This window comes from Strix aluco, chromosome W (genome assembly GCF_031877795.1).
Source record: "Strix aluco isolate bStrAlu1 chromosome W, bStrAlu1.hap1, whole genome shotgun sequence".
NCBI classification, from domain to species: Eukaryota; Metazoa; Chordata; class Aves; order Strigiformes; family Strigidae; genus Strix; species Strix aluco.
Genome location: NC_133970.1, coordinates 17,471,776 through 17,485,334, shown reverse-complemented (window position 1 = coordinate 17,485,334; position 13,559 = coordinate 17,471,776). Strand labels below are relative to the sequence as shown.

General features: G+C 43.8%; 1 protein-coding gene across 15 annotated transcripts in view; it reads right to left on the bottom strand.

Annotated features, from left to right (window-relative positions):
* The window catches only part of LOC141917857 (protein Hook homolog 3-like), a 170,464-nt gene that overhangs the window by 115,206 nt on the left and 41,699 nt on the right, over positions 1-13,559 (bottom strand). For 14 of the 15 annotated variants that reach the window (XM_074811453.1, XM_074811463.1, XM_074811454.1 and 11 more), the window contains 3 exons: positions 13,233-13,365; positions 3,931-3,998; positions 380-442 (listed from right to left, as the gene is read on the bottom strand). In XM_074811453.1, coding sequence (XP_074667554.1) covers positions 380-442; positions 3,931-3,998; positions 13,233-13,365 — 264 coding nt within the window. The remainder of the gene's footprint in view (positions 1-379; positions 443-3,930; positions 3,999-13,232; positions 13,366-13,559) is intronic. The other variant, XM_074811465.1, reaches the window with a different exon arrangement.

Sequence of the window (13,559 nt, the reverse complement as noted above, 5' to 3'; positions counted from 1 at the left end):
ATGTAGTCAGAGAAATAAAGAAATACCTACAAGAAAATTGGTCTGATAAAATATGCACATAGTTAATACATACGTATATATTTTATTACACTTAATAAAGTTTAGATGGGCCTTCTACTTTTCACAGACAGAATCATAATCTTTCATTTTTTAAATTTACAAGGTACAGCTGACATAAAAATTAATTCTATCTACCAGAATTTATGTACTTCTACACAGATAACTGTAAAAAACAGTCAAGTTTTATTTTGTATCTATTATTCAAATTTTCCACAAAACTCTCCCACAATAGAAAAGGTAGACTGCTTAGCAATAAACTATAATGATTAGGCACTGGTATCTTGTGATTAAAGGAAAAGAAACATCTCATCTTAGATACCTGACGTTCAAGGTCAATGTAAGCATCATTTCCAAAAGAGACTGGAGACTCTTTACTCATCAACTGCAATTAGATTACATTAGATTAGAAAAAACATAAGATCTATTTGCATATTAAAGGTAAGTTTCAATGAAAAATTAGATTCATCTTAACCTTTAGGAAAGCATTACAATTCTTTGTAATCTGACTAATCTATCTGACTAGAAGAATGGTTTATAATGGTTTTAGTAAGGAAAAAACAATTGTCATTACTTTCTTAGAAAGCCTCAGACTGACTGACATGCTTATTGGGGGAAAAAAAGTTTTCTTTTAGGAAACTCACCCACTGATCAACTACAACAGATAAATGGCTAGAAATAAATTTAAATATTACAAATATTTTAAGACTGAAGAACACTCCACCCCCAGCAAACAAATTGCCAGGGCAGGCTCAAAACAAGAGACAAAGACATAAGATCTGAAGGTTCTAGCAAGCAATAGCTCAATGAGGCTGAGCTATGCAGCATAAGTCAAAGAGATAACAGGTAGCAAAGCCCTCAGACTCAAGTGACATTTCTTTAGTGACATCTTTTAGAGATGTAAGAGGAATAGTGAAATTGCTCTAGTGTTCAACATGGAATTCATAATTTCTTGCTCACATTCAGAAGCAATTTGATTACCAGTGAAGGCATATTGACAAAGGGTTAAAAACTTATTTTCTTCTGGACACTTGCCACACTTTCTTGTCAGAAAGTACAGGAAACTATTCCTTTTAAATATTCCCCTGGAGTAAATCTCCATCATGAAGCCTGACTGAGCACATGAGAAGTTACTCATGGCAACAGAGTGGTCACTAAAATTATTCTGTAGTTTTCTTCTTTTATGCTTCCATCTGCATTGTTAGTGTAATTCATCAGTTTAAAAGACCAAGAAAACCTTTACTGAATACAGTAACTCTTCAGGCAAATGACTGCTAAGCACAGCAGAATGGTCTTTCCCATCACCACAGTCTTAAAAGTAAATAAGGTTTCCTATTACTATCCTTAAAAGAACATTTTTACAAAATGCATTGCAGCACATTTATTAATATGCTACAAAGTATTATCAGGAATACCTTAAATAGTCTATTAATCTTGCTAATAACTGACAAAAGAATATTTTGCTGCATGTTTCTCTATTTCTTTTCATTTGTCCAGTTACAACATTTAGTTCTTCAGATATTTTTTTTTCCAATTATTAGATGGAAATTTTTAAAAGCTTTTGATACTGTCCCTCACAGTACCCTTCTGGACAAAATGTCCAGCATACAGCTAGACATATACACAACACAGTGGGTGAACAACTGGCTGACAGGTTGGGCTCAAAGAGTTATAGTAAATGGGGTTACATCAGGCTAGTGACCAGTCACTAGTGGGGTTCCCCAGGGCTCAATTTTAGGGCCAGTGCTCTTTAATGGTTTTATAAATGTTCTGGTTGCAGGAGTTGAATGTACATTACATAAGTTTGCCCATGATACTAAATTAGGAGGAGCCATTGATTGCCTCGAGGGTAGAAAGGCCTTACAGAGAGATCTGGATAGACTAGAGCGCTGGGCAATCACCAACCATATGAAATTTAACAAAGACAAATGCCAGATTCTACACCTGGGACGGTGTAATCCTGGCTGTACGTATAGATTGGAGAACAAGAGGCTGGGGTGCAGCCCTGCAGAAAGGGATCTGGGGGTTTGGGTTGATGGCAAGCTCAATATGAGTCAACAGTGTGCCTTGGTGGCCGTAAGGGCCAACTGTATTCTGGGGTGTATTAAGCACAGCATAGCTAGCCGATCGAGGGAGGGGATTGTCCTACTATACTCAGCATTGCTGCAGCCCCACCTCAAGTACTGTGTGCAGTTTTGGATGCCTCAATATAAGAAGGACATCAAGCTATTAGAGTGTGTCCAGAGGAGGGCGACCAAGATGGTGAAAGGCCTCGAGGGCAAGACTTATGAGGAGCAGCTGAGGTCACTTGGTTTGTTCAGCTTGGAGAAGAGAAGGCTGAGGGGTGACCTCATGGCAGTCTACAACTTCCTCAAGGGGGGCAGCGGAAGGGGGGGTGCTGATCTCTCTCTGGTGACCAGTGATAGAACATGAGGGAATGGCATGAAGCTGCATCAGGGGAAGTTCAGACTGGACATTATGAAAAGGTTCTTCACTGAGAGGGTGGTCAGTCACTGGAACAGGCTCCCCAGGGAAGTTGTCACGGCACCAAGCCGTCTGGACGACACTCTTAGTCATATGGTTTAGTTTTAGGTAGTCCTGCAAGGAGCAGAGAGTTGGACTCAATGATCCTTATGGGTTCCTTCCAGGTCAAGATATTCTATGATTTTATGAAAAACCATAGAAAGCTGTCCCCCTGTCAGACAGAGCCAGTTCCAGCCAGCTCCAAGACAGACCCACCATAACACATTTAAGAAAGGGTAAAAAATGATACATAACAGCAGCTGAGGGAGAAGAGTGAGAATATGTGAGAGAAACAACTATGCAGTCACCAAGGTCAGTGAAGAAGGAGGGGAAGGAAGCGCTCATGGCACCAGAGCAGGGGTTCTCCTGCAGCCTGTGGTGAAGACCATGGTGATGCAGGTTATCCCCCTGCAGTCCATGGAGGTCCACAGTGGAGCAGGTATCCACCCTGCAGCCTGTGAAGGATCGCACGCTGGAGCAGGTAGATGTCCCCTGAATGAAGCTGTGACCCTGTGGAGAGCCCAAACTGAAGCAGGCTCCTGGCAGAACCTGTGGCCTGTGGAGAGGAGCCCACGCTGGAGCAGGTTTCCAGGCAGGACCCATGACCCAGCGGGGGACCCACACTGGAGCAGTCTGTTCCTGAAGGACTGCACCCTGTGGAATGGACCCACAGTGGAGCAGTTCTTAAAGAACTGCATCCTATGGATAGGATCCAATGCTAGAGCAGGGGAAGAGTGTGAGGAGGAAGGAGTGTCAGAGATCAAGTGTTATGACCTGACTGCATCCCCCTATTGGCCATCCCCCTATTGGCCATCCCCCTGTGCTGCTCAGGGGGGAGGAGTTAGAGAAGTCAGGAGTGAAGTTGAGCCTAGGAAGAAGGGAAGGGTGGGGGGAAGGTGTGTTTATATTTGTTCTTATTTCTCATTACCCTACTCTCTTTTTAATTGGCAATAAATTAAATTAATTTTTCCCAAGTCGAGTCTGTTTTGCCCATGACAGTAATTGCTGAGTGATCTCCCTGTCCTTACCTTGACCCATGAGCTTTTCCATTGTATTTTCTCCACCTGTCCTATTGAGGAGGGGGAGTGATAGAGCGGCTTGGTGGGCATCTGGAGGCTAGCCAAGGTCAACCCACCACAGTTGAGAAGATTTAAACTTCTAGAGAAGTGGAGCATGCAAACAAAATTCTTTGACATGAAGAAGGCTTGCTTGATTTGTTTTACTAACTCAAAAGAGGAAAATGTTTCTTCTAAAGTTGCAAACTGTGCCCCTTTCATCACAGCGGAAAAAATTCTGGCTTTTTGCAATATTGAAAGGCTTAATTTCTACACACTATGGACACTAACATACCTCTTGAATGGCTGCCATGACAACATGTTGAACTGATTCTTCCATCATCATTATGGTCTGTATGTACTCTGAAAATAAGAGCATTCAGGTGTGTTACTATTTAAGCTTGAGAAAGTCATACAGAACATGAGATCAGTAGTCGTATCTTTCCTACAAGCTGAGCAGGCGCTACAGATGAAACTGAAATTTGTAATTACCTTTCAAGTTTCAGGCCAGCAGACTCAAGAACATATAGAAAAAAAAAGTCTATTCAGACATAAATCAAGACTCACTGGAACACTGCAACATGTTTGGGGTTTTTTGCCTATGATGGTCATCTTTTTCTTCCCCATTACCTCCTAAAAGTACTGTCTACACTCCAAGTGCTTTTCTCCCTTTGTTCCTGAATTATTCAGGGAATGGAAGAACAGGATCTAAGGATGGGTTGTCTTTTTCCATGACTTTGACTCCTTGTCCTGACTTTATAGAGCACCCTAATTTCACAGGATTTCCATATGAGGTCTTGAAAAAGCACAGAACTAAGAATACAATAAATGCTCTCCACATTTTCTCTTCTTTTTTTGTCGTGGTTTATACCCAGCCAGCAGCCAAGCACCACGCAGCTGCTCACTCACCCTCCCCCGCCCAGGGGTTGGGGGAGAAAATTGGGGGTTAAAGTAAGGAGACTCATAGGTTGAGATAAAACCAGCTTAATAACTGAAATATAATATAATACTAACATTAATAATAATAAATAAATAAATACAAATGGGTAATGCACAGTGCGATTGCTCACCACCTGCCAACCGATACCCAGCCCATTCCTGGCTAGCGATCCCAGAGAAGCCAAGATCCCGAAACTGCAATCCTGGAAGTGAGAGAGCCCCCACTTCCTGGCCACCTCTCCTCTATATCCTGAGCATGACGTTACATGATCTGGAATATTCCATTGGCTAATTTGGGTCCCATGCTCTGGCAGTGCTCCCTCCCAGCTTCTTGTGTACTTGTGTGCTAGCAGGACGTGGGGAGTTGGAAAGTTCTTGATTTCTTATTGACAACTGAACACATCAGTGTATTATTAACATTCTTCTCATACCAAATCCCATATTGAATCCAAAACACAGCACTATTCTAGCTACTAAGAAGAAAAATTAACTCCATCCCAGATGAAACCAGGATACTTTTCTATATATAGATGTGACCTGTATTGGAAGCATGCTGTAAGAGGATTGAGTGGTTAGAATGTCAAATTCTGATATTTAGACTGAGTCACAGTTTGTGACTTGTCCAATATCATATGCATCCCAGTCAAGTATCATGACTTTTTTTTTTTTTCCCAAATGCCATGCATATCATTGTTATGATTTGTCTAAGAGGAAGATGTTGGGAATCAGCCACCTCAAAGTAATTTAGAAGAGGCACAAGAGTAAATAACCAAACTACATATAACTAGACTCTTTAGATGTCTGTATCTCATATGTTTTTAATGTTTAGACTGACAGAATATGTAAAGTTCAGGGAAAGATACATTCCTCACTAATAAATGCCAAGCAGCTATCAAAATAAAGAAGGAGAAATTTACACTTCTGTAACTGACCAACACACCCCCACAGTGGAAGAAGGATCAGAGGAATCATAGAATCATAGAAACATTTAGGTTGGAAAAGACCTTTAAGATCATTGAGTCCAACTGTAAATCTAACACTGCAACAATGCTGAGCTCAGGGAAGAATGCAAGAAATGATCATCAATTACTGTAAAGAAAGCTGAACTTATCTCAACATGAGGGGAACTGGAGGGTAGCCTTTGTTTTAGCTATGGGGCTGTACCAGTGGGTCATCAGGTTGTATAAACAGCCTTCCCTGAGATAATTAGTAGAGAGCTTCCTGAGCTAGCCAGACTAGCATGGGGGAAAGTATATATGTGCCTCAGCCCAACATAAAGTAGAAAAACTAGACAACTAATAAAATGAACTTTGAGGAGAGCAATGGGCTTGAGATAAATTCAACACACATATTCCTTCCAGGCAGCTGGGGACACCCAGTGTTGTGATGGTGAGCATAGAGAGATCGGTAATGAGAATCACATTTGTATTGTGATTCAACTGTATGTTGCAATTGCTATATTATGCTTGTATTGTGATTTCAGTATGTTGCTGTATCACTCTACTAAATCAAAATCCCATGTAACATCAAATATCTTCAAATAAGTAAATTTTATATTAAACATTAAACCCTCCTTGTGTGGAATATCTAAAAGAACTTGGTCAGAGAGTTTGACAACTTCAGAGATGCTAACTAAACAGTCAAGTGGAAGAGAGGTGGCTTAAATTAATTGTTATTTATGTACTTACGGAAGGGAAAACACTTGTATTCTAAATAAGAGGATGGCCAGACTTTCTCCTGCTTAAGGGAAGAATAAAAGTACTTTCAGGATGAGAGATTAAAGCAATTTAGAACCCTGAAGAAACTGGAAAAGGGAAATTAGCTTAAAAGCTAAGATACACAGTATACAAGAAAGACAACAGTCTTGAAAACCAAGCTGCCATTTTTCCAGAAAGGAAACAGAAGTGAGGTGTATTAGGGAGAGACAGCCTTTGATAGAACCTTAGCGTAAATACAGTAAGCATAGCTTTTTCTTTCACTTACCCACCTACATCTTTTATGAAAACTCTTGCAACTTACCCTGATATCTGCTGGAGGGACAACACAACAGGGCATAAGCAATCCAGGAGGTTCCTGGAGTGCATCAATGACAACTTCCTGACTCCAATGATAGAGGAAACAACAAGGAGAGGTGCTCATACCTCATACTCAAAACCAAGGAGGGACTCATGGGGGATGTGAAGGTCAGAGGCAGCCTTAGCTGCAGTGACCATGAGATGGTGGAGTTCAGGACACTGAGAGGAAGGTAAAAAACAAGATCACAAACTGGACATCAGGAGAGCAGACTTTGGCCTCTTCAGGGATCTGCTTGGTAGAGTCCCATGGCATTATCCCGGGATCTGAAGGGAAACAGGGGCCAAGAAAGCTGGTTGATACTGAAGGATTGCTTCCTACAAGCTCAAAAGAGCTCCATCCCAATGAATATGAAGTCAGGCAAAAATTCCAGGAGGCCTGTATGGATGAACAAGTAGCTCCTGACAAAACTCAAACACAAAAGCAAAATATACAGAAGGTGGAAGCAGAGACAGGTACCTTCGGAGGAATACAGAGACATTGTCTGAGCATCCAGGGATGAGGTTAGGAAAGCCAAAGTCCAAATGGAGTTGAATCTGGCAAGGGATGTCAAAAGCAACAAGAAGAGCTTCTCGAAGAACTTCAGTGGCAAAAGGAAGACTAGGGAAAATGTGGGCTCACTGCTGAATGAGGCAGGGGACCTAGTGACAAAGGACATGGGAAAGGTGGAGATACTGAATGCCTTCTTTCCCTCAGTCTTTAACAGCAAGATCAGATTTCAGGAATCCCATTTTCCAGAGACCAGGGGGAAAATCTGGAGCAAGGAAGACGTACGCTTGGTGGAAAAGGATCAGGTCAGGGACTACTTACGCAAACTGGACATACATAAGTCCATGGGCACCGATGGGATCTACCCACGAGGCCTGAGGGACCTGGCTGATATCATTACAAGACCACTCTTGATAATCTTTGATCAATCATGGCAACTGGGAGAAGTGACTGAGGACTGGAGGAAAGCAAATGCCCTTCCTATCTTCAAGAAAGGCCCAGGGAACTACAGGCTGTGAAGGTGATGGAGAAGCTAATCCTGGAAACCATTTCCAGGCACATGAAGGACAAAAAAATCATCAGGATTAGTCAGCATGGCTTCACCAAGGGGAACTCATGCTTGACCAACTTGATAAGCTGTGATGAACTGACTGGCCTCATGGATGAGTGGATATTGACTACCTTGACCTGAGTAAGGCCTTTGACACTGTCTCCCATAAGATCCTCTTAGATAAGCTGTACAGGCTGGATGAGCAGACAGTGAAGTAGATTGAAAACTGGTTGAATGGCTGGGCCCAGAGGGTTGTGATAAGTGGCACGAAGTCTAGTTGGACACCAGTGACTAGCACTGTACCCCAGGGGTCAATACTGGGGCAAATAGCGTTTAACCTCTTCATTAATGATCTGGATGATGGGCCACAGTGCACCCTCAGCAACTTTGCTGGTGATGACACAAAACTGGGAGGAGTGGCTGATACACCAGAGGGTCGTGCTGCCATCCAGAGGGACCTGGACAGGCTGGAGAAATGGGCTGACAGGAACCTCATACAGTTCAACAAGGGGAAGGGCAAAGTCCTGCACCTGGGAGAAACAACCCCACACACCAGTACATGCTGGGGGCCACCCAGCTGGAAAGCAGCTTGGCAGAAAAGGGCCTGGGGATCCTGGTGGACACCAGGTTGAATATGAGCCAGCAATGTGCCTGTATTGGGTCTGTCTGGGATAGAGTTAACTTTCTCCATAGCAGGCCTGATAGTGCTGTGCTTTGTATTTGTAGCTAGAACAGTGTTGATAACACACCAATGTTTTGGCTACTGCTGAGCAGTGCTCCCACAGCATCAAGGCTGTCTCTCAAAACTCTCCCCACAAAGGCCAGTAGGCTGGGGGTGGGCAAGAGGTTGGGAGGGGACATAGACAGGACAGCTGACCCAGTCTGAGCAAAGAGGTATTCCATACCATATGTCCTGGATTCGACCAGTATGGAGTTAGGAGCTGTTAGGAGCTAGTGTGTTCCTGCATGTGGTTCTGGTTTTGTTCATGGTTAAGCAACTATTTAAGAATATCACTTGGAAACCCACCCCAAGGTTTGGAGAATTATGAGTGGCTGGGGGTGTGGAGTAGCATGGGCAAGTACCTAGAACAGTGGGCACCTCCAGTGTATTGGAACTTCACTGCTGCACAGGTGCAGAATCCTGAAGAACTAGTGGAATATTTGGAAAAAGTATGTTGTCACCCGGGTAATTCCAGAGAGGCAGAGCTCACTGCAACATGCTGGGGCATAGCCCACACCTACCGAGTGCTATTAAACACTGTTCAGCACCCTCAAGAGGAAGAGAAGGTCTCTGCACCTGGTAACCAAGTAACAGAAACTGCAGCCACTACAACCCCAAGGACAGGTGCTGCAGCTGAACCAGAGAACCAACCCATGACGGTGTCAGTTGCTCCCATACAGAAGAAGAAATACACAAGAAAATCCCCTCACAGTGTACAGGGTGATGATGAACCAGGCCCATCACGAGAACAGGAGGAGGAGGCAGAGCCAGTGATAGTCACCCAATCCTTATCCCTGAGTGAGTTGTGAGACATAAGAAAAGATTTCAGCTGCCATCCAGATGAGCAACTCTTTACCTGGCTGCTGCAGCGCTGGGATAGTGGGGCCAGTGGCATGGAACTAGAGGGCAGGGAGGCGAGGCAGCTGGGATCCCTGTCTAGGGAAGGGGGCATTGGCAAAGCCATTGGAAAGGAGACACAAAATCTCAGTCTCTGGAAGCGACTTCTGTCAAGTGTGAGGGAGAGGGATCCCTTCAAGGACGACTTTATATGTCGACCAAGTAAGTGGACCACTATGGAGAGAGGCATTCAGTACTTGAGGGAGCTGGCTGTGCGGGAGGCAGTTTACTATGACCCAGATAATGCACAGCTACCCACAGATCCAGATGAAGTCCGATGCACCCGGCCCATGTGGCGGAAGTTTGTACGGAGCACACCCTCATCATATGCCAGTGCATTAGCAGTAATGGACTGGAGAGACGAAGAGGGACCAATAATGAATGAAGTGGCTCGCCGACTGCGACAATATGAAGAAAATGTCTCTTCCCCCATCATCGTGGCTGTGAACAACTTATCTCAAGATTTCCATCAATTTAAAGAGGACATGTCCTACTCCCCACCTGCACAGACTAGAATCTCGGCTATTAGGAGCAGTCGTTTCTCTACTCGAGAGAACCGGTACACACCACGGGGGAAGCTGTGGCATCACCTGCGTGACCATGGAGAAAACATGAAGAAATGGGATGGAAAACCTACCTACCTCCTAGAAAAGCGGGTATGTGAGCTGGAAGGAAGAACAAGTACAGAACGTGGTCCTTTCAGGAGAAATGCTGCTCCGGTTTCCAGTAATCAAGTGACCAAATGGATCCGAAAAGTCGACTTTGCTCATGATCCTATGAGAAGAACTTCTGACTTGTATTCACAAGAAGTGAGTGATCAAGATGAGGCTGAAACCCGTGCACGCCAGAAAGGATTGAGTCAGATAATGGGACACATTTCTGACATAACCTCATAGACGCCTGGGCCAAAGAACATGGCATTGAGTGGATATATCACATTCCCTACCATGCACCAGCCTCTGGGAAAATTGAGCAATACAATGGGTTGCTAAAAACTACACTGAGAGCAATGGGAGGTGGAACTTTCAAACACTGGGACATGCATTTAGCAAAAGCCACCTGGTTAGTCAATACCAGAGGATCTGCCAACCAGGCTGGCCCTGCTCAGTCAAACCTCCTACATACTGTAGATGGGATAAAGCCCCCGTAGTGCCCATTAGGAATATTTCGGGGAAGGCCGTCTGGGTTACTCCTGCATTGGGTAAAGGTAAACCCATGCATGGGATTACTTTTGCCCAAGGACCTGGGTGCACTTGGTGGGTAATGCAGAAGGATGGAGAGATCCGATGTGTGCCTCAGGGAGATTTGATTTTAGGTGAGAATAGCCAATGAACCGGACTGTCAAATAACCCTGTTATTGCAATTGGTGCCTCACAGCATCCTCCTGCCACATCCAAAGCCTCCTGCTCCACTGACTGAGCCGACTCCACCTCATTCCTCCAGCCTTAAAGACTGTCATGACAGATGGAACCCAAAGGTATGAACTAAATGAACTCAGTAGACATTGTGGAAGGATGGCCCATAGACTAAGGGAATGATATCTGTGAGACCTCGAAAAAAAAGGGGGTGGTGATTCCTTAAGATGTATTTGGAAACCTGAGCATAACGTCAATGGTATGGAATAAGGGGTGGAGACTGTCCTGGTTTCGACCAGGATGGAGTTAATTTTCATTGGAGTATTTCATACCATGTGATGTCATGCCCAGGGATTTAGGTGGGCGGGCTCTCTCGCTCTCGCAGCTTTTCACTTGAGGGCTGGTACGCGCGCCATGTGCTTGTTGGGTCTTGTTGTTACTGGGGGGGGCGGTTGCTGCACTCGGTAAGCCACTGCTGCATTTTACCCGTTTTCTTTTTGGACTCACTATTGTTACTGTTGTTCTCTTGTTATATTTAGTAAACTCTTTCTTTTTATTCAACCTACAAATTCTCTTCTTTTTGTCCCTCCCCTATTTCACCAGAGGGTGGAGAGGGAGGTGAACAGCCAGCCACGTGGCATCTGGCTGCCGGCTGAGTTCAAACCTCCACACCATATGATGTTGTGTTTAGGAATAAAAGCTAAGGGAAAGGAGGAGGAGGGGGTAGTCATTATTGAGGCGTTTGCCTTCTGAAACAACCACTATGCGTACTGAGGCCCTACTTCCCAGGAAGCGGCTGGACATTGCCTGCTTATGCGAAGTAGAGAATAATTTTTTGTTTGTTTCCTTTGGTTCCGTATGCAGCCTTTGATTTTCTTATTTAACTGCCTTTATCTTAACCCATGAGTTTTTAATCTTATTTTCTCCCCCCTGTCTCGCTGAGGAGGGGAGCGATAGAGTGGCTTGGTGGGCACCTGGCAGCAGCAAAAAGGGTAAATGGTATCCTGAGCTGCATTAAGAGGAGTGTTGCCAGCAGGTCGAGGGAGGTGATCCTTCCTCTTTATTCAGCACTGGCGAGGCCACACCTGGAGTCCTGTGTCCAGTTTCAGGCTCCTCAGTATATGAGAGATATGGAGCTACTGGATAGTCTAACAAAGGGCCAAAAAGATGATTAAGGGGCTGGAGCATCTCTCCTATGAGGAGAGGCTGAGAGCGCTGGGGCTGTTTATTCTAGAGAAGAGAAGGCTCGGGGGTGATCTCATCAATGTGTACAAATACCTAAAGGGAAGGTGAAACCAAGATGGAGCCAGGCTCTTTTCAGTGGTGTCCAGTGACGGGACCAGAGGCAATGGGCACAAAATGAAACACAGGAGGTTCCATCTGAACATCAGGAAACACTTTTTTACTGTGCGGTTGACTGAGCACTGGAATAGGTTGCCCGGAGAGGTTGTGTAATCTCCATACTTGGAGATGTTAAAAAGCCATATGGACATGATCCTGGGCAACTGGCTCTAGGTGGCCCTACTTGAGCAGGGGGATTGGACCAGATGACCTCCAGAAGTCCCTTCTAACCTCAACCATTATGTGATTCTGTGGTTTTAAGTGTTATGAATATCTGTTTGCATTTTTCCTTAATCTAACTTGAGTTAAACATAATTTAAGGGAACTGGATAACAATAAGGCATCACACACTCAAGTATGCAACAAGGGCCCTGGAACACCTTTAAGAAATGCTTTAACCATCCAGAAAATCCTCTGGCATAGATGGAGAGAAACAGAATGGGTCCCCATTTTACTTGTGTAGGTCAGATAAAGAACTGGCACCACAGAGGAGATAGAAATGTTTTCCAATAACTGCTGAGGTTGGATTCAGTAGCTTAAATATAGGCCTCTAGTGACACTTGAGATGTCCTTGGGATACCCTGCCTGGCCTCCAGCTACTGGTGCAGAAGGGCACAGTCTCCCATACTCCAGTTCTAACCCTGTGCAGAAGTCTCAGAAATCCTAGTGTCTCAGTTGTCAGTAGATGGCACCTGGAGACAACAAAGGCTTTCTGACATGCAGTAAGATATTGGAATACATTTTGGAACCCAAGGGTCACAGTGAAGGGCGTGTAAATCACATTTATTGATTCTTCACTTCGCAGAGCTACCTCACACATGAATAGTTAAAGGTTGGGGACAAGACTTTTCATTTGTGAAGTCTCTTTTCAGCTCAGGGAACCCAAACTAAAAATATGCACGTTGAAACATGTTGAAATGGGGGTTGACCCAGCGCTGAGGGATAGGGTGTAGTTGGGAACTGTCAGTGTGAGGTTAATGGTTGGACTAGATGATCAAGGTCTTTTCCGGCCTTGATGATTCTGTGAAAGCAAAACCAATTTCACATTTCCAGCCTGCAAACTTAGTAAAGCTCATAATATAACAGCACTTATTGTCTGTAAAAGTGTTATGATTTAGAAAAAGTAAATTTGTCTCTCATAGCAACCTATCATTTTCTCTTAGTGATTTAAAAAGCAAGTTAGATTTTCATTAACTGCCCTAGAAGCAAAACACACTTTCAAAATGTAATACCTTGCTTCTGTTCACAATTCACAGCACATCCCAAAATAAGCTGAAGCATTCTCCCAAGCTCTGCAGCATCAGAGTGCTCTCCAATCAGGTTAACATCAGGAAGAGTGAAGTCGTTAATCTGTTGCCCTAGAATCTGCATACATATGTACATCACCATATATACATACACATACATTACAAAATACAAAGATGATTCAGAGACAATAGGAAACACTCTAATTTGGCATAGTTTTCAAATCCATCTTTAAAACAAACTAAAAAAATTGAACCAGAACATATAAATATTTCAAAATATAAAACCATCCATATCACTTTACACAACTGACA